The 22,809-nt window shown below is 36.5% G+C and overlaps 1 protein-coding gene across 1 annotated transcript in view; it reads right to left on the bottom strand.

The window, feature by feature from the left end:
- Nucleotides 1-22,809, bottom strand: part of AFG1L (AFG1 like ATPase) — a 59,928-nt gene that overhangs the window by 9,332 nt on the left and 27,787 nt on the right. The window contains exons 8-10 of the mRNA XM_062489924.1: nt 10,538-10,620; nt 7,037-7,107; nt 6,680-6,780 (exon numbers count right to left, since the gene is read on the bottom strand). Of these exons, the coding sequence (XP_062345908.1) occupies nt 6,680-6,780; nt 7,037-7,107; nt 10,538-10,620 (255 nt within the window). The remainder of the gene's footprint in view (nt 1-6,679; nt 6,781-7,036; nt 7,108-10,537; nt 10,621-22,809) is intronic.

Raw genomic sequence — 22,809 nt, 5'->3', positions numbered from 1 at the left:
ACGCCTGAGCGGCCACAGCCGGCGCTCCCGGCAGAGGGCAGCAGCTGCTGCGCACAAACCATGGGAGCACCGGGAGCAGACACGGATCTCCCGGCTCCCTCAGCTCCATGGAGATTACACAGAGGTATGCTGCTGGCTGCGTTATTTATACCCGATCAAACTGTCACAATTACCAGCTTTCAAGGAAAATTTTAAAAGGGAAGTGAAGAAAGGTAACTGGCAGAGAGGGATTTTTTTTTTCTAAGGCATAATGAACACTATTTTTCTTGCTGGACACACTAAAATGGGCTAACACTTGTATTTGCACAACTGTACGTATATGTGTATGTGTATGTATATGTGTATGTGTATGTATATGTGTATGTGTATGTGTATGTATGTGTGTATGTGTGTGTGTATGTGTGTGTGTGTGTATGTGTGTGTGTGTGTGTATGTGTGTGTATGTGTGTGTATGTGTGTGTATGTGTGTGTATGTGTGTGTATGTATTATGTGTATGTGTATATGTGTATGTATATGTGTATATGTGTATGTATGTGTATGTGTGTGTGTATGTATGTGTATATGTATGTGTATATGTATATGTGGATTTTTGAAACCAAGTTAATATATACACTTTATTTTTAAAGGTATCTGGTGATCTTTCATTCACACCTTTAATTCAATTAACAAAAAAAATACTAAATATGTTTTGCAAGAATCTACCACCACTGATAGTGTTTCCCTCATTGTACAGATGAAGCAACTGGAAGAAAGAAATTAAAGGCCCCAAAGAATGGGAGAAGCCAATGTTAGCATTCAAATTGGGAAACTCTATGTCCCTGTTCTGCCTGGTGCCTATCCCAGCCTCCTGTGGCTACATTTTATGTTGATGAAAACCAAGCAGAGTCTTCCTGGCTGATTACACTGGAGAAGCATTCACAGGGCTCCATTCTAGAAACTGCATTCCAGTAACGTGGGTAACTGCTTCATGCCCATGACAAAGACAACCACATGCCAATGCCACATAAACCCTGGTGTGTCAGGTCTGAAAAAGTGCTTCTCCTTTGCTTTAAAGAGACCAAAATAGATCAGTATCCTCTCATCCAGTTTTTTGCTGGTTTTCCACATGCTCACATAGTAAATAAAGAAAAAAAGCAAAGTCTGTGAATTTGGTATTAACTAAATTAGCTACTACTTGGGATTATCCTCAACTGGGAAACCAGTTGATTTACAAATTGATGCACAAAAATAGCTTAGCAAATCAACTGCATGTCATATCAGCATTGCATACAATATATTCTCTGTATTTTATTTTTTATAAACATTAATGGACAACCAGTAATTACCAGTATCTGATGCATTATTTTAGATAGAAATAACTCTTTATACTCTTGACATGAAAAAGTTTGATGCTAATGTATGAAACAAGAATGAAATACCGTTAATACCAGAAAGCTATCAACTCTTAACTCCTAAGGTCTCCAGGTATTAGTTAAAAACTAGCTATTATGAAAATTTTACTTAAGATAGGAGATGTTACAAATAGTATCAGGTTACCAACTGCCAATTTGCTATTTTCATTTATTATGTATTAGCTGACATCTCATGAAATTGTGTGATATCAAAGTGAAAAATGTTTCAATATTTCCCCTTAAAACAGAATTTTGATTTTATTTCAAAGGAAAGTTCAGTGAAATTGAAGAGGTTTTACAGGCTGTTCATACGAAATATTGTATTACAAAAATCACTAAGTAATTACCTGAGAAATTTAGAACACATCTCCTTAATCCTACACCAGCAAATGTATATTTTTAGGTCTAGATATTTATCCCCTGGAATGCACTGTAACAGTTACCCAAGACCAGACTAGAAGACAGATAGCAGCAATGAAGTGAGAGTCACTTGAGTGATAAGCTATTTTGCCAACACTCCAGAAGCATCCATCCTTTCACATGTTGATTCTTGCAAAACTTACTCCTTTTTTTCTGGAAACCTTAAGGGTAATGGATAGCCAAAGGAATCAATTAACCAAGCTTTTTGGACAAGTTGTTCATTCATGCTGCAGTGATTACCAACACCCACATGAGCAGCTGTATACAACAGTTTCAGAAAACTCAAAAAATACTACTGCAACTCCAAGATAAACTTGCAAGTACTTCCATAATGCAGACCAGGTATGTCAAATTGGAAGAATGGTTGCTTGGAATGAGGGAAATTTCCTATAAAATTTTCCAGGAAATTTTCTGTGAACCCCCCCCTGCTCAAACCCAAGGAAGTTACAAGCCTTGGAAAAACTCAGTCTGAACTGACTGCACAGATTGATTGTAGACTGAGAAGTATTGCCTACTCCCAGAAGTATGAGTGGGGTAAGAGCTGGTTATTCCCACAAGGAGGACTGGGCACATTCCCCTGCTGGCTGCTGAACTTGTTCACTGCATGTGCAGGGGCAGTGAGATCTGCCAAGCGGCAGCGAGGACCCTGACTCCCTCACATCCCTACTTTCAGGCACTTTAAAATCAGGAAAGTTCATGGGGTACTTCAGCTTCCTACATTTTACAGATGGCTAAGCCTAAAAACTAGTATGTAGCTCAAACACAAAAGCCTCCTCCTAAAATGGCATCCAGTTTCGAGCCAAAAGACAGTAAAAGGAGGCTGTGTCTGTTTAGATGTAAAACAAAACAAAACAAATTCTCAAAAAAACCCTAAAACAAAAACCCCAACCCCTTCCCCAAAATATCAGTTCTGATAAGAAATAAACTGCACACAGCATGCTTTTCTTAATTGCTCCTCCCCCCATACACACAGTACTCTGTATTTATAGGAAGTTTGTATCAGCATTTATGTTATATTCAAAACTCCTGGGGAAAAAAAGACTGTTATATTTCGCATAGTATAAAAATGTGCTCATTAGAAATGCTACAAACAACAAACCTTCAGCAAGATTTCCTTTTATAGGTTAGTTAACTAACTTAGCAATGCATTTAACAAATACTTTCTTGAGACTGCATAATGCCACTTTCCTAATAAGATCAGCATCTTCTAAACTCAAACGTTCCTATAAAGTCACGGAGACTGGAGAATTAATTTCATTTCCGTTCTTTAGTCATCCACTGTGTGCATCCAGAATCAGTTTCTCCACTATCCTTCCTGGACTAAAATCTCACCAACAGCCTGCTGTTCCACCCATTATCATAAGCATGTGTGAATTTTACTTGTTTGGTTTTTAATACTGACAGAGAATTCTTCTAGCGACGTGGAATTTCTCTTGCACTTTATCAAAAATGAAAAGCTAGTCAGAGATCTCAGCCTAGTTTTCCAGGACTCCAATGAAACAAAATGTATTTGCAGGCTATTTTTAACATATGTTAACTATTTACAGACTGAAAATTATTTCACTGTCCTTTAGTAAAATGAATATTTCACTCTGCTTCACCTAGAACACTTGTTTTTTGCCAAACCTTTTCCTTTTTCCACATCATTATTGAAAGTTCATCCATCTCTAGCTAAGAACAAGCCAGTAACATCCAGATAATATAAAACATCAAAACTCCAAATTTACCTAAGTTTTTTATCTGAAGGGACATATTTACCCATGACCTTTATTTTATGATTTTCCTGCACTTCATAACTAGTTGCCATCCATTCCATATTATTTGATTCTGTCTCAACAGTGACACAGGAAATACTTCTACTATCTTCCTCCTCAGAGAGTCGTTCTTGGGTTTGTGTTGCTTTTTTGTTGTTGTTGTTGTTTACACTTCCCTTCTGCTTTTGAAAATTACTCTTCCTGAACACTCAGATATGCAACTTCACTGTTTGGAATATCTTTTGGTTTCATTAAATGTTGGAAAATTAAGATTGCTGCTACTCAACACAGATTTCTAGATTAATTCATCACTGTAAGCTCTAGCCAAATGACCTTTTATTGGACGTAGTACATTTTATAATTTGGAATTTTCTGGCTAATTACGTTTCACCTTTTCCCGTGTTTCATCTACAGCATGACATACAACGGTGTATATTCTTTATATGCTTTTTATAGCCAAGTGCTCAAGGGGCAATCCACCTCATGCTCCACTTTCAACAGATCCCTGTGAGTACCTTCCTTCTGGGTTTGTTAATTAGTAGACTGATATGTACTCAAGAACCTTGTATTAATTAACTTTAAGGCAGGTACCCTTACCTTCAATGTTGCACACTGTTCTCCACCTCTCTTAGCCACTCTGTCTTTCAGTAGGCTGTAAGCACCCATTCTGTATTATTTTATGAATTTTCCCACAAGGTTTCAATAATAGCAATTATCTCTCATTTTCCCCATTAATGAGAATTTCCCATTTATCATGCTTGTCACCACATCTTAAAACTGTTACAAAACCAACTGCAAATCTTGTTTTCAATTCTGTTAGAAGTTTAATGAGCTCCTACAACACCAACTTCAGATTTCATTTATCTACCTGGAGGCTTTGCTTGAGCTGTCAATTAAGCTTCACTCTGGTTGCAACAGGCTCCAGTGAGGAAGACTTCCTGCCCCATGTCCCTTTGTACAATCCACCTTCCCATGGGATTTTGTCCCCATGTCCTGCACAAAGTTTGCTCCATGCAAATCCAAAAAGTTCCCCTCCAGTATTTTCTTTTGTCAATCTTTATTTTCATTACATCTTTTTCAGCTTTCTACTTCCTTTTTTTAATAGTAGCACTTATACCTATCAACTTACCTACCATTTGGTTTCACGAGAAGTAGCAAATACCTTGTTGCCATGTCCCCTACAGATTTCTACAGATCCCTCCACAAATCACTCCCACTATTAGCAAGCTTACTGGAATATATAAAAATTACTTTATACTTCCTGTCATGTTGAATGACTCCTCATTTTGGGTTATTTTTTGCTATAAACCACCAGTGCACTCTTCTGCATTTTTCCTGTGTCTTCTGTGACATGAGTGGGAGCAATTTCCCCCTCTGTTTAAAAAAGACACTACATGTCTAAGTTTTTCCATCAAAAGTTAAAAGAATTCATGAAAAAAAAAAAGAGGGATTTCATGGCTTGACAGCTGCATTTGTCCTTTTTTGAATTTTTCCCTTTAGCAGATTTTAATGGCAGCAGGTCAGGTAAACAGAGCAATGGGGCAGGCAATGTCCTAAATGCAGCTTATACTGAGGGAAATTTTCTACCATTGCTATGAATCATTGCAAAAGTTGACAGCAATGAAAAAAAAAATCACAGTGGAGGCACATTCACCTAAATTTATTAGACAATTCTGAAGTTCATGACTATACTTTTCTACCCATGAAGAGAGAACACTGATACCCCTTACCAACATACTAATGTAATATTTTTGAAGATTCATCAGTGATCTGAAGTGAAAAATCAGCAATGACCAAAGAAGTTGTTAAAAGAAAACCATTTACTGTCTGCCATGTTGTTTTAGTTTTAAGCATGTGATTTTGCTATAAGAGACTACCATAACACATCTGCAGAAGGCATCTGAATTGAGACAGCGAGATTTCCTAAGTCCTGGGTGATCCATGTAAGAGTACTGTTAAACAAGATTAACATTTCATAAGGGTGCTCTCTATTTGCTCTGAGTGCAAACCAAGACCCCCAGTTCCATTACGCCAAGATGATCTGAACCCCAAATAATTCCTGAACAGGATGAGAACCTTCAGACCACTGACATGTGAGCTAATCAGAGCACTTCTACTTAGAACTTATTATCCCACTTAAGTACATAAGGCATTAACTGGACTAAAGAATTGTACTAGTATTTGCTGACAGCATAGCTTCCCCATATTTTCAGACGCACAAGGCACAAAAAATCTCAAAACCTTTAGTGAAAAGCAAGCTATTCTACCCATGACACACCTCCGCTCTTAGGAATGGTTTATTGGTTTTGTCTGAAACTGAAAACCAACAGTCTAAAACCTAAAGTCTGAAACAAAACCAGTGAAATTTCTGTCCAAACAGTTACCAACTCCGTAGCTGCAAGGAAGTGAAAGCATGTTATCAACAAAAGACTGATCACCATCCTGAATCAAAAGTGCTATTGGCCCAGTTTAGGGCTGTGATCATTTCACAGCAATTTCAGACATCAGTACTGATCACTGAAGTACAGTACAGTTCCTGGAGAACTGTCTTCCAACCCACTGGAGGTCAAATACAAGGAGAACTTTTCAAGATTCACATCAAACATGTTTAAGCAGAAAATGTGGCAGTATTTAGCAAAATCTGGCGTATTTTGAGAAGGCCTGGGATTAAACATTCCTTGGACATGCAGCTGAAACCAAAGCATGGAACAGCAGTGTTACTTTAGTGGTGCCAGGATCACAACTCCTTTGCTTGACTATCAGAATGAAACCCCAGATTACAAAACCAGCATTTGACTGCTTTTTACATATTGAGATGTTACCACCACCATCATATACCAGTAGTGATGTTAGTCCAGGCACATATTGTAGTAGGATTTTTGAAGATAATCTGTGATACACCTAAGAGTGAGTTTACTATATCATTTAAAAGAAAATTAGTACGGTTCTGTTGAAGAAAGGGGCTTTTTCCTGTCAAATTAAAAATATTCCTGTTGATCACGTTTTTTAAATTTAGTGCAACTTGGGAAAATAGCAAGTTTGTGTGGTTTGAATTTTTTTTTAACTGTGAGAAGTCTGAGCATTAACTGATCTAGATTGGACTGGGTACTCACTCTGTCACACAGCTCTTCAAACGTGAAGTCTGCAATGGTTCCACACGCTTTATTCAGCCTCAGCTCTCTGCCTTGCACTTTCAGAATCCTTGGTCTAGTTACTATGGGAACATGAACAAAGACTCAATCTTCTCTGGATAATTACTATAAAATTCATCTCTTACAGATAGGAAATGCATAGCTTCATGAATAATAGCACATGATTCAACACATAAATTAGACAAAATGCTGATACAATGACTGCCACTTGAGTGTGGCATCAACCCATATACAGCAATGGAACTTATTAATTGGTCAGTGGAGATTGGGCATTGTGTTCCAAATGTATTCTCTTTCAAGAGAAATTAACTTACGTACAATCATTTTGTTTCTGAGCCAGCTCATCAAACAACTTATCCATGACAGCCTCCACATCAGCTTCACTTGTGCTACAGTGAAAAGAATAATAGAATATGAAATTAATAACACTTGAAGCCAACATCAAACAGCTGCCTAAGCCTGCTTAGCTTTTTGCCCATAAAAAAAGAGAACAGGATGTTATGTTCTAAATACAAACATTACATTTAGAATACACCTAAAAGTAGAGAATATTAACTCTCAGGTAGATGATTCTGCCTTATTTGCATACACTGAAAGACTTCTGTGTTTTGAGCTGTTTCCAGTAATGAGGAAATACAGGCAGAGCAGATCCATTAACACTATGTGTACACAATGAGAAAAAAGGCTTCTAGCTCTATCTTGCATACAAAATAAGAGCAAATAGACAAGGCAAGGCAAAGCAGTCAAGCACCTAAAGAAGTATCCTTTGAAATTTCTAAGAGGGGACTTTGTGAAATTAAATGTTGATGCAGATTTTTCTTTTTTTGGTGGGGGGATGCTGTGTCAAGTCAACTGATTGTATTGACCAAACAATTTGCAAAATTAAACTGTGAAATTAAAAATACCACTATGATCTCTACATTAGGAGTTTTAGCAGTTTCCCAACCTCTGTTCCTAATACTGCTTGGGAAAAAATCAACCACAGATAGAGAAATGCAAAATATCTGTGCTGACAGGTGAAGTAAAGTTTACATTCATCTTTAGGGCTACAAGATTTTAAAAATCAGTCCAATCAGCGAACTTTATTTTAGTCCCTCAATAGGTTAGAGAGCCAACTTTTCCATGCTTTATTCTTAAAGATGGATGGATGGATGGATGGATGGATGGATGGATGGATGGATGGATGGATAAGACTTCTAGCTGAGAACAGTAAATTAACGTTACGATAGACAACAAACTAGAACTAGGATATGTAATATTTCACTGAAGTTTGTGTAAACTCTTTTGGTGTGAAGTCTTGTTTTATAGATCTTGATGTACTCAAGTCACACTGCTTCACACAGTTCTAGACATCCTCTTAACTTACAAATTAATATCGCCTTGTTAAACATATACTCTCCTGCTCATTAGGCCTTAAGCACCTTAAAAATGCTATCAGCAGAACTGAAGTGACTACTTTTTAGCTAAAGCTTAACGATAGCAAACCTTGTAGATACAAAGAATTTGGGAAAAAAATTTAAAACACAAAAACTTATAAAAATCCCATTTCGAAGACTTGAAAAACCTTTTCTGGCTAGGAGGTTACATAAAATTCTAGAAGTTTCTCTCAACATTGATATTGGTGCGATGCATTCTTCTGACAAGATGATAAATGAACTAGTACAGAAAACACCAGGAAAAAAAAAGGCTATAAAAGGAGGTAAAGAATGTGTGCATGTGTGTTTAAATATATATATATTATATATATTTCTGTCTTTGAGAGTTTGTGCATGCATATAAGTGACAGAAATTTCAATTGAAAGGCTACCAGAAGAAACAGGTGAATATGATGCTAAGGTAGATATTTGTGCCTAATTGCCAAGAACGTTTGTTTTGACAATTGACACCTAAGACTGAGATGGATGAGGTTGCTTTGATCGGGCATCTTGTAAGCATGTTACACTGATTGCTCTCAGATGAGTATGAAACAGCTTTTAGTAAACCTCAGGTACACATTTTAAATGGAGACACGACTACACAACCTATGAAGAGGATTCTTAAAAAAATGTGATGATACTATAGCCATTAATAGAAGAACATACATACTGAACAAGAATGTTTTCTTTGGAGTACAAGACTGCTAGTTAAATTTCAGAAATCGGTACCAAAATACTGTACAGTACCTAATTTTAAAACCAACAAAAGGAATCCCCACATACTAAGCTAGTTCTACAGGGTTGAAAGCTCCAAAGAACCAGTTTGAATAGTAAAATGAATGAGATTCCCTCAGAAGAAAGGGCAAAGAAGTACCTAATTCCACTGGTGGGTATGGGGGGGGTTTTAATAATTTTTCTCCTCACTGCTTCCTAATGATTTACACATCTAATTCTGAAGGCAACCAACATCTTTCCAGTAAGAGAACATAAGACAGAATTATTGCCAATCTCTGCCATTCACTTGATCACAAGTTTTACAGCAGAACACGATGAAATATTTTGGCTGGGTGCTAATCCTGGCACTTGTTTGTATTGCTTCTCCTCTGAGAGCTGATGCCACAGGCACCATGTTTGGCCTATTAGCTGCTAGAAACCACAAACATTCTTCTCCTTTCTTCAGAGCATGGATAGTTAGAAAAGAATGTGGCAGGTGCTCTCCACAAATGTCCAACAGAAAGGCACAGGGAGCAGCACCACAGGCAGGGACAGCAGCACTCAGAACAAAGGCCATGATGAGCAACACACAGGTATCAGTGATGGCTTCAAAAAGTACTTCTGAGCAGGCACAACTAAGCACACAGAGCAAGTGGAGCCAGGCATGAATATAAAACAAGAGCTACTTTTCTCAAGCTCATACAGCCATAGCTTAAGGATACAGAATTTGCATTGGACCTGTTTACATATATGAAATTCTGTCACTTCCTTTCAAAAGCAGGAAGAGTTACCAGTTATAGTTCTACCAAGCAGTATTCCTCCTTCCAAACAAACAACTACAACATCTAACTTCATCAAAAAGTAGCATGGACATACTTGGTTTCAAATGCCCATCACAGTGATGAAAATACCCCCCCCACCTTTCTTAATGGAAACATGATTTTTAAATCAGTATTTTAAAGGTATAACCATTATAAATCTAATATTAAGCAACAGTAGTCTGCTTTGCTCAGCTTATCATTGATTAAATAATATTACAAGAGAAAAATACAAGACAGAAAAATGTTTGCATTGCAAAGGTTTCAAAGTATTAAAGAGGATGTTCCTATTAGGCAGATTTATGCTGCAATCAGAAACACAACTGTGAATATATTTTAAAATATATTTATTTGCAAATATGAAGTGCTAAAGAAATTTTGTCATCATAAACAAAAACAATCTGTCAAAACAGAAGGGTGTTGGATTTTTTAATCCACAGCATTGGAAACACCCAAAATTAAATGAATCCTTGTCATTGGATTTCTATAAATACTTAATTACTTAAATACAATAAGGATGTTCTTCTATAATAGAGAATTGTGCAATCTCTTACAAGAGGATATTCATTACTTTCTAACCATCTGTCACTTCAGTTCTGCAAACGCCACACCTCCCCAAAAAAATCTAATTAGTTTTTATTCAGTCACACATTATAAATGATGCTAGTGTGGATACCAAAAATGTAGTTTAATGAAGTTAATATCAAGGCATAATGGAAGGCAGTTTGCTAAACAAAATGGACCAGAAGGCAAAGAAAGGAAAAGTCACACCCTGCTAATTCTGCTAAACATTTTTCATTTCCCATTGAATAGGAAATTATTGGCTAATAAGAAGGAAAAGAGAGCAAATACATTATCATAGATAAACTTACAGGTAGTAAAGTTTTCCAGCAGCTGGAAGCACTCGTTTCCTGTAGTCTATTCCAGAATCAAGCTGGATTGTGCTGCAGTATTTCTACAGAGACAAAAAAAAAAAAAAAAAAAAAAAAAAAAAAAAAAAGAGAGAGAGAAAAAGAGAATAGCTTTCCTCAAGCCAAAGAGCTGTATTTACTATTGTCTGTGATAGAGAGAAGATACACTGCTGTGATAAACTGCCAGCATGAATATCATCTGCAAAACTGAAATTCAAGATCTAAAAGTTTAAGTCTCATTTGCAACTATCAAAGCAACTAAATAAGCTGAAAATCACTGACATATACAAAACAAAAAGGTCTATCACAAGTCCGTCAACTAAAAAATTAATACAGATTAGAAGCACATGGGATGAAATGAGGGTGGCTATTACTCATTCTCTCCAGGCACTGCTTTGTTGCAAAAATAATTTTCACAGTAAAATATATGCATTTTGAAATACAAAATTAGAAGCACTAGAAGTTTAACAGAACACAAACAAATTCCAGCAACAAGTGAAACAATTTCTATTTTATAAGATAAAAATAGTTTATCTTTTCCTTCTACTAAGAAGAGTAAAGAATTTGTAATACAATGATCACCTGTATCAACTACACCAAGTTTTGCTGCAAAATGGACAAAGGGGGAATAAACAAAGCTCTGCATCTAAAAGATTTTATTTCATTTTTGCAATGTCTGAATTAACTCAAAAATGATCTTTTTTGCTCCCCTTTAAACAACCTGTAAGATTCTAAGTGTGATACAGATGTCCCTGAGTAGTTACAGTAATGCCTTCTGAAATGGCTTAGAAAACTCAAACCCAGCTGTACTGAAGGGTATTTTTTTTGATTCAAGGCCTGAGGCTGAGAGCAAAATTCTCACTAATATCAGTAAGATCTAGATTTTAACCCCCCTCAGCAAAGGGAACAGCTCTGCTTCTCTGTTATGACTACTTCTAACACACACAAGTTCTATGTGTTGTATATAGCAAGAAGCAAAAGAAGCTATAGAAGAAAGAGAGGAAATGTTTTAGTATTTTGGAAAATATAGCTCTATCAACAATTTAATTAAAGCAATAAAACTTTTTTAAATGTAATTTAACACCAGTAAATTTTTTCCATTTCCTAGAATTCACTAAGCCATTCTACTTCTTCACTGCACCAAACTATTGGTGTATCTTTAATATTCTTGTTAAGCATTTCATATTCTGCATGTTCGAATTTTTCAAGGCCTCCTTGAGGCCATTCAAATAATAAAATTGGAAATGTCAAACCTCATTCATAGCAACTACATTGCAGGGAAAACATTTAGAAGAACTATCATCAGTGACTTAAGGAACAATGGCCCTTTTGAACAAATGCATTGCATAGGACACAGATCACAAATATCTGCAGGAATTACTGTGATGACTCACTGCACTAATTTTTTGCCCTTGGCTATTAGTGAAGACCCTATACCTACTTTAAACCTCCAACATCTCTGCAAAAAGATACAGCTGAAGAAAGAAAAATTTTAAAAATCATCCTGAAAGCACAGAATCCCAAGAAAATCCATGTATCTTTAATTCCAGTAAGTGAAAAAGCCATGCTAATCAAATCATTATCTTGGACTAAGGCTACTGCAAACACAATAGCATTGGTGCTACAATATTATTATAATCTATTCCCTTTCTTTTCGTGAGAGCTCACAAAGAAAGAGAATAACAGAGCAGAAGAAAAAAGTTCCAGAGGCATGTAATAATATGCACAGGGGAAGGAGGATGTTTCAGCTTTTCTTCAGCATCAGTCTGGCAGCCAATGCCAGAAGGAAGATTACTGAAATTTCACAGCAAAGCTAGTTCACTTAGCTTTGCTTTGCCAGCATCTTTCCACCTAATGGTTTATTTTTCCAAAGTAGTAGATTAACTTAAGTACTATTTTCTCTGTGTTAGTAGGCGAAAAACCCCACAGATTACTACTACTACTACTACTTTTGAGGACTAAGAGATAACTTAGATTAACTTTAGATACTTGCATATTTAGTAATGCTGTTAATAATTAGGGTCTGTTTTTTTCCTGGAAAAAAAGAGATGGGAATTTTACATTAATTCAGCCTCATCTCTTTAGCCTTCAAGTCAGATTTCTAAACTCTACTGCTGCCTCAGGGTGTTGTGCTGCACTTAGTGAAAACTGAACACAGACCCACATATACTTCAGATTATTCCATGGTTATGGTAGGCTGAGAGAAAAAAAAGCACACCTGAACACTGTAGCTGGTGTAAATTTGTTCCCTGATATTTGCAGTGGTCAATGACAAGCACGTGTCCTGTGCACTCACATTCAGACTTGTACTGGGCTATATTATGCAGGTCAGTGCAGCTTGATGAAACAGAAGTGGATGGTCAGTGGTACACTGTTTTATTCCTCTTGTGTTCCATTTATAAACTTGTCACTCCTTACATCCACCAACAGCTTTTATGACTCCATGGTTTAACACTATACTGCATGAGTTTTGGTGGCAAGAACCATGGAACTGAAAATGTAAACACTACCAATATAGCTAAAGAAAAGATGCCGGGGGTTTTTTGGTTTTTTTTAATCATTCTTCAGGAAAAACCACTATCATTAGTGGCTCTAGTTAAAAAGAACTTGTGTGTTCAAAAAATCATTTATATTTTTGGACCCTTTTTAAGGTACAAACATTGCCCAGCAGAGATATTTCCTTCCCTATAAGCTTTGCTTGTATGTTTGTAATGATGTACCATTTTTGATTCTAATATGCTACAACATGATATAGTTAATTTTTTTGAAAAACTGTTAGATACAAAACCTTTAAGCCAAAAATGCAATAGCAGAATCCTGTTCAGAGATCTATAAAATGAAGTTAATATAGTCCTAGTGATTTTTTGCTTCCTTAGGAGGTAAAAGTCAACTGAACCAAATACAGACAAAATGAAAAAAACAGAATGATGATGTACAGCAGTTTTCTGTAATATACAGTGTAAGCATAAAAGCAGAGGACAGATAACAGGAACTGAGAAATACTTAGTACTTTTGAAAATATCTGGCATTTTACTCCTTGGAAGCTCCTAATTAATTGATGTGTTTGGTCTCTCCAGACTGATGATCAGTTCAGGAAGGTACTCTGGCCATTTAGAGATCATATTCTAAACACAAATAAAAGAGCCACAGGAATTTCCTAACTCTTCTACAGGTTCAGGTGTATATCCATGCTCTTTGCTAATTATTTTCACTGAGACACTTCAAAGCTCACCCACACCTATTGTGTTAAGACACTGGATGAATATACATAAAATAAATGGCTCATGCTGTTAAAACTCCAACATGATAATCTGAATCACAACATGCTCTCAGAAAACAGCCCTTTAAGACATGATTCCTGCAGTTAGATTATAAGCTTTGCAGGGTAGGAACTACCTTTCCTTATATGAATATATGACAAGTACAGATCCATATGTGCTGATGGAAAATAACATAACAAAAAAAAAACCCCAAACCACCAAACAGAAGTGGGAAATGTTATTTACACAAACTGAGCTCTGCATAGTAGAGGAGAGAAAAGGTGGGACAGCAGCAGCAGCAAACCAAAGGGCAGTGGTAGGAGGATTGCTTGCACTGCCAGACAATAACACCACCATCTCCTGTCCGAGTTAAGAATGTTCCCTTGGAGATATTTCTAAAGGGACATGCAGCACATGGTCACCTTTGCTCAGTCAGAAAGGTCGCAGAGAAGTTATGCACTGAGTACATTTCCAAAAGTTTTTCCTTTTGGGGTTTCCTGTGTCAACAAGGGTATCTTTGTTTCTGCACAAACACTGACTTATCTGTTTCACAGGAAGGCAGAAGGAAAAATATTAATTTTTTTTTAGGATACATGCTTTAAATGTTAAAAAGACAATGTATAATCAGAACATATAGCAAAAGAAAATAAAGCACACCAAAATAATGTAAATGTCCACGCAAAACACTTAAAATACTAGATTTGCAAAAAAGGAAAACCAGATGCATGGTTGCATAGTATGGAAAAATAAATCCTGCTCAAAAGTGTAAGAATGAAATACTGAACATCAGAGAGGGTGCCTATGTGAGTGCCTATCACCATGCATCTTATCTGCCCTTCGCAGGTACCAGCAACATTATTCTCCTGTATCATGATGATATTACAAAATCAGTACTATAATTTAAAAATCCTGGAAGTTTGGACAGGGATGAAAAGATAGGCTTCTCTACTTTTTACCCTCCAGCTTCTTACAGCATGGGGAAAACCCCTACTAGGATTACATACAGAAGTTCTACTTTCTCCATCTTTGGACTGATTAAACCTTACAGATTTGATTGCATTCTCACACTCGCTAATCACCGTGGAATCCTAATCAACAGCCAAAGAACTAATTGGAGTGCTCAGGCTGTTAGACTTAATTGTCAAACCCATAACTATAACAATTGGTTTCCATTTCTTAAGATGGAGTTTTAAATTTTTAGATTTCATTTTGAGCTAAACTTATTTTAAAATAAATACTTAATATTGAAGCTACAGTCAGTCTAGTGGAACCATCCACAGTTTCCAAGAGATTTTCTATTCTATTGAGATATTTAAAGTCTGACTTACCCTATTCAATTCAAATGCATAAAATTAATTAGTTACACAATTTATTTTGAAGTCATTTATGTATTTATGTATACAAAGAGCAAATACAATTACAGAATTGAAAATACAATTAGTAAGTTAAAAATACAGTGTAAGCATGCACTCATTCCACTGAGTGGCACAAAAACCTTATATTCCAAAAGGAAAAAAAAAAGGTAAAGCCTCATAGCTCAACTCAAGACACAACACTTAAAACAAGTGTTAACACCTTTAGACAGAATAGACAAAATTAGATTGTCATTAGACCTACTCTAGAAAATTATTAAATACAGAATAACAAATATGTTTTTTTTTCCAGTAAGCACCTCTGATATTCCTTTATTGCTGCAATCAAGAATATTAGCTATTAAAATGTTTAACTGCTCAAGAAATTAAATCACATGACAGGATAGATTATTATGAAGAAAGAAATTTCAGGAAATCTCAAAAGGTAGTCCAAGTTAGCTGGAAGACCTGCAAATTCTCAAGACATGTGTGACACGTGTCTCCCCTGTGTCACAAAAAGCCCTGAAATCCTACAGAGGGCCTCATGGTCCACAATAAACACTGTACTAAATATCATGTGCCCTCTGAGCTCACATACTGTGATCAGCTGGTAACACTTGATAATGCAGGTGAGTAGATATTTCTTAACCTTGAAGATCACCATAAGTCAACCCAATTACCATTCTCTGCTCTGAATTTTAATGGTATTAAAACAAAAAACCAAAAAAACCAACATCTAAATCATCCTTATTAGACCACAAGAATAGACAAACTAATCACCCCACAATCCTAATCAACAGCTGAAGAACTAACTGGAGTGCTCAGATTAGCACTTAGCTGTCAAACCCACCCATCTGAGGACCTCCAGAGAAGGTGCAGGGGAACAGAGACACAAGAGTGCTTCAATTTAGGAGGATTGTCACCTTAATTCCCACACCTGCTGAGTTTCCACAACCTTTCACACTTGGGTCAACCAGACACTTGGAAAATGCAGCGGCAGCACTGCACCTGCCATATCAAATGTTCATTTTCCATATGAGCAAAGCAGAGTATAGTTGTATCCCCAAGCAGGCAAAGCTGCACAATTAATACACCTGGCCTCCGAACAAGCCCATTAGAACACCTACAGCTAGTAAGCATGCCTATCTTAGAAGTGCAACTTCCAGCCACTCTTTCTGAGGAAAAGGAATCACAATTTTCATATAGGTCTCATCCTCCTTTTCAAATGCATCCTCTGATTTGGTCTCCATTAACAATACACAGGATCACTAATATTCCTTTCCTCCAGCAAATCAGAAAATAATTGGATTGTTCATTTGCAATCATTCTTCTCATACATTTACATTCAACCTATGATGTTCTCCCACATGACACAACATATAGACATGTGGTAAGAGTCACCAGCTAACAGAGAAAGAGTTCCTCAGGCAAACAAAGCTCACTAGACTTAAAATTTTTTATTTTTCATTATTTGAGTCCATACAGTGTTAAATTATCGATTAGAATATTATTTCTTCTTTCTTAAAATTCTTCCTTAAGCAATTTCAAGAAAAGGTTTCTCCATCCAAAGGACACCATTACAACTGGAATTTTCCATAACTATGGTAGAACAAGAATCATCTTAAGCAAAAATGTTGTATGCAATGAAAAAAGCACTGCTGATACACAAAGTATACCCACAGGTTTTTAGTTCAGTGTACTCTCTAAGTCACCAATATGTCACCAGACCGTGAAATTTCAGAACGTGAATCTTTTAGCTGAACAGGTCTGTCCACAGCCTTCTGAGAGAAGTGTACAAGGGTAAGTGCATTTTCCTCTCTGGTACAGGTCTACAAGGAGAACAACCAGACTGTCAGTCATGAGCATGCATGGTACAGGTGAGGAACCTTCAAAGGGCTGCTCCTTTTATCCTTTTGCCTTACTTAAAAGCAGAAAAAGCACAAACAAAAAATAAAAAAGGAAATTAATCAAGTTTGCAGCACTCCTAACTTTCTGCTCCACTAATCCATGGGATTGAGATACACTCAGGGAGAGGAGAAAGGAGAAAGGGAATCATCAGGTATTTGGTGGTGGAAAAAAACTTGGTCCAAGCGTGGTTGGATGTATATATAGTTTTTGTCTTCTTGTTCAGATGTTGTTGAAACAGTAGACTTTAAAGAAAATGTCAATGAATCCTCATAAGCACTATACATGACCTCTGGGGTAATTAGCAATCATTCAAAAGCAACAAGACTAAAGTGTTCTATTCTTTATTACTGTCAGCTCTTTTCTTGATCAGCATTTTAATAAAGATGGTTCATTGCTGAGACAGTTTCATGAATCAGTCATAATTACATTCTGACATGCAGTGAATAGTAAAGCAAAACTAAATATCACTTCATCAACCTTTCTAACCTTTGTGCAAGTATTAACTGTAAATAATTTTTATACAATCTTACAACAGAAAATCTGCATATTTCTTAGCTTTGTACATACTCTACCCTAACTGAATTTCTTGTGACCTATACCTGAAAAAACCCCCAACATTACAATCAGGAATAATTACTTATCTGGCATAGTATTCAGGTATTGCCTTTCACAGACCAAATTAACTTCAAGCAGAAAAGGCTATTTGCTCTACAAAACAGTGCAATGCTTTACAGGGTTAGCTAAGGGGTTTTTTTACAGTCTTTTCCCCTATATTCTTCTGCAATAATGAAATACGGGAAAATGTTACAAGAGCCTCTTATACTTCATTCCTATCCCAACTGCAAACACTGTAACAAAACTAAACAAAAAAAAAAAAAAAAAAAAAAAGCCCACAAACCCAAAGAACCACATGAACAAATTTTGAGGAAAACTTTCTAAATGTCATCCAAGAATTCTGTACAATATCAGCAAAAGTAATCACTCATGTTGATTGGGATTACAAACATTCTGCTTGTGAACTATTTTTCTGTGGACTTAAGAGCAAAAATATCTGGGAAAAGAAATATTGCCAAATGCAACTTTTTCAATCTTTTTCTTATGCTTGTGACAAGAACATTTAAACTGAAGAGTTTAGCAGAGATAAATTGAGAGGCAAAATTCAGTCAGTGAAACTTGCACAAGTTTACATTACGACCTTCAACACTTTAACAACTAAGAAACCCCCACTATTCTTGCCAGTACAAGGAACATACGATCTATTGTACAACTTTTCAATAACTTATTTTAATGTCTAGCTACAAATCAGCTACCCCCCAAGAAGAGGAAAAATAGACAATTAACTTGTAAAATAATGGTGCATGAATAAAAAGAGAGACTCTTAAAATGTACTGTTCTTTGAATAGTATTTCAGATATTCAGACAAAAGTGAAAGAATTCAGGAGGTACATATATGGCTATGCTGGCTCGGAGACAAGTAGCCTCTCCTTTTTCCAGTCAGGGAACAGAAGAATGGCAGAGTAAACTTCCATGCACTAAGAATAACACTGAACAGTGCTTCCCATTTCACATGACTTCGGAAAAAATCTTCCTTGCAGAATAAGAACAAATTCAAAAGAAAAAAGAACCCACCTGCAAACCACAAATCACTGCATAACCCCCAGTTTTGCTAAGGACTAGTAATGATTGTAACTTTCAATCTCCTAATAAGCAAGCTGTGGCATTCTGTGAAAAACAAATGCCAAGAGTTCATGCTGAATTTATAACATGATGTTTCATAAACTAAGGGTCAAGCTCATCCCAATACATGTACTTCACTGGAATTATACCCTGGATGAAGTTATTTGTCTAGATTTCTTTTATGCTGTTGTTTTTCTTTTTAACATTTGATTTGTATTTCTTTCTCTCAGTATTAGCCTTTGCTCCTGCCAGAACTGTTGGCAGGCAGGAAAAAAAAAAAAAAGGAAAGAAAAAAAAAAGTAGTCATGATTTACAAAACTGAATTTCCCAGAATAATAATTTTTAAAAAGCGATTAAGATCTAAACAAAGGCTAAAGATGGCTTACGCTTAGCTCTGATGAGGTCCACTACCTCATTACCCACAACTGAAAACTTCTGATGCATTTTGTTTCAAGGGAATCCAAAAGTCCTTGCTGTAAAGCAGGCTGGGGGGTGCAGGGTCCATTCACTCTTTCTGTATCACAACCATTATGTAAGAAGTATAAAACACTGCCTTTATGCTGCCAAACCACAATGACTCTTCTTACATCAAAGGGTTTTTGCCACTAGGGTTTTTTCCCTCTGAAATTTATTCAAGCCAAGGGCAGGGAGACAACAATTCATACACGCTAATTACACCTAATTATCTATTCCTTTTTTTCCCCCTTTCCACCAGCTTCGGCCAGTGTTATTTGCTATCTGGGTTTCTCACAACCTCCCCATGCCCTGTCCATCCAACTCAGCAGCAAAGTCTTTGAAGAAAACAGTTGTGGCTTCTTAGAATTTTAACAATATAAGGTTCAACTCAAATTAAATTATTCTATTATTAGTTTTGACACATTTATGTGTTAAATATGAAGGCCTCTTGGTTAATTTGGCAAATTCCTCACATCTCTTTACAACTAGAATTGCTGGTAACACCCTCTCTTGTAGGAGCTTCTCCTCATGCTTTCTTTTCATGATCTAAATGAAATGTTTATTGGATTAAAGTTCTTCTCTGCAGACCTCCACGGTGGCCTGTGACAAAGAGCTTAAAAGCTTTATTAATTGGCTCGGGGTTTTTAGGGGGAGGCAGGACCTCATTTCACATTACCTCACAAGCAAACAGAACTGCCACGTGTAATTAGACTAATTTACTCTGATACAGCAGGAATCAACTATTCCATATCTATGATATGCTTCCATTTACTCATTTTAATCAAGGAGCAAACAAACTAAGCAAGAGCTCAGGAAATCCTGACAATTAAAGAAAGGGAGAAGGCAGGAAGCCTGGCACAGAGCTACAGTAGCAACTATTTCATCCCAGGATAAAGTTTTGATCTGCATCTAAATAAACTATCTAGGAGAAAGAGTCTAAGCTATAAAAGGTAAACAAACTGAACAGTCCATCCCCTGAGAACACAATAAAGCAATAGGTACATTATAAAATACTCTAACAGTTACATGCTGTGAACTACAGAATTCAAATAACCCTTGTGTTTAAATTTAACACACACACACACAGAGGGAGGCTTAGAAAGTTGAATGCAGAAAGGATTGGTAGCTTCTAATCTTACACCTTGCTTTCTATATACATTTTATTACTTGACAGTCTCACAAATTCATCAAATTAAGATTTCCCATAAATTATCCCGAGGTTCAAAAAATACTTGCAGCACAAAATACTTGCAATCATGCTGTATTTCCTATTTTTTATTTTTTTTCTATGTTTAATTAGGTACACTTCACAAAAGATGAGTACTTCTATTACTTGCATAGAGAGAGAACAAGAACAAATGCTCCTTCTACTTAGGAGTTTGCTTGGTTACATACTAAGAAGGGAAACAAAAGGTCCAACATCTTCAGTAATGAAAAAGTCAATTGATAGGCGAAGCCATCACAATATCAAAGGCCTAATCCCTGCAATTCTGACTCAGGTGACAGTTCACAGGGGTCAGAGTGGCTGACACTGACCTCAAAAGCAGGTTTTAACTATTCAACATACTGAAAGCTGCTGGGCTATCACACCATTAGACTGGAACAAACTGACAAATCAATTTCATCAAGGAGATGACTTTTTTGGGAGAGGGGGGAAGAGAGAGGCAGATCTGCCACTCAACAAATCCCTGCATTTCTCTCACAGGTGGTTGGACAAAAGCTGACTGCACCATCAAAGACATTTTATATCTACCAAATGCCTTTGTACAAAACTAACTCCCACAATTTCCTTAGGGGCAGCTCTAAATGTTTTTTTTGAAGAAGTATTTTCCACATTCTCATACTAAGCTATTGAAAACTGAAAATGCTTTTAAATTTCTCAGTTTCTTGCTTTGTAGGGAAGTGTTTACTTTGATTAAAACCACAGCCAGCAACATTCTAAATAAATAATCATTCACTGATTTCAAGAAAGACAGGGCAACACAGCATATAAATAATGCATTACTTTCTATTTGAGAGGAGTGTACAATGCTCACTTATAGTTAAAAGTCATTTTAACCAAACAGTTCTAAAATAAATAATTATTTGGTCCCTAATAGCAAATGGAAAAAAAAAAAAAGAAAAAAAAGACACTGAAAGTAATTTCATTTCCTACTGACAACAGATTTCTGGCTGATTCCTCCCCTTTACTCGAAGCAAAATACATGTAGCCAAAGCCAAACTTTATTTTCTAAAATTGGGCCTTTTAAAGGTAGGCTATGAAGGGCCATACAACTTTTTGACTTTCAGTTAAAATTTAGTGTAGTGCAAGTCTATTGCATGAAGAAAACCTGACAAGATGCAGAAGTTACATACTTGGTATTTCAACACAGCTTGACATTTTGAAACTGCATGCTACACTTCCAGGAAACCTTTGGAATCGTAAGAACTGCTCACTCAAGTTACAGAATCTACACAACAAATTATTTGAGGAGCTCTCCTTCCTGATTTTCCAGAGAATGAAACATTGAACTAGCCACTGAAGTAGAGTTAGGATTTCAGAACAGTTAAGGGTTCACATGAACATCTTCATTAAATGTCTGCAAAAATTAAAATACTGCCAAAATTACTGCCAAAACAGTAAATTAAAGCATGCTCTTTTTTCCCCACCCCCCACCCCAAGAACCTCACATAATATCTTATACCAAGTTGTTAAAGATTAGTGCAGTGTTGATCTGCTGGAGGGCAGGAAGGCTCTGCAGAGGGATCAGGACAGGCTGGGTCCATGGGCCAAGACCAGTTGTATGAGGTTCTACAAGGCCAAGTGCCAGGTCCTGAACTTGGTTCCCAATAACCCCAGGCAGTGCTACAGGCTGGGGACAGAATGGCTGGAAAGCTCCACAGCAGAAAAGGACCTGGGATTAAAATTTCTTCACCAAAAGGGTTTGTCAAGCATCAGAACAGACTGCCCAAGGAACTGAGTGAGATACCGTCTCCAGAAGAAAGACATGCAGATGTGACACCTGGGGACACGGTTTGGTGCCACTGCCAAGTGGTGGACTTGGCAGTGATAGGTTAGCAGTTCAAGGTCTTTTCCAGTCTAAACAGGTCAGTGATTCCAAGATACATAGCTTTATTTGTAAATCAGCTTTAAAACATTTAGAAACTGTGTATATTTCTTTTAGGTTGAGAGTAACATTTTTTTGGAGTATTTCTGCTCTCTGCATTTGAACAAAGTAACTGTGAACAATGAATGTTTTTCTGGAGCACTGTCTTTATAAAAAATCACATAGGAATGCCACACACTTTAAAACGCTCAGCAAGAGATCCTGTGAGATTAAAAGCTCAATCAGAAGAGACTGAATCGAATTTAAATTATAGAATTAAAAGATTTTCCTTCCTAATACTTCTTAACTCTGTAAAGCTCTATCTTTGTAAAATTTCATGGATTGAAGAAGCACTCTTCTCTGTTGCAGAAACTAAACCCTTTCATAAGGAATACTGTGTCCCAAAGAATTATAAACACAACTACGAACTGAACAATTCAGAGGTTTCCCGTTTATAAAAACTTCGAGTTACAGGATTAAAGAATCACTGAAAA

This window comes from Cinclus cinclus, chromosome 3 (assembly GCF_963662255.1).
Source record: "Cinclus cinclus chromosome 3, bCinCin1.1, whole genome shotgun sequence".
Lineage (NCBI taxonomy): Eukaryota > Metazoa > Chordata > Aves > Passeriformes > Cinclidae > Cinclus > Cinclus cinclus.
This window is presented reverse-complemented; position numbering and strand designations above follow the sequence as displayed.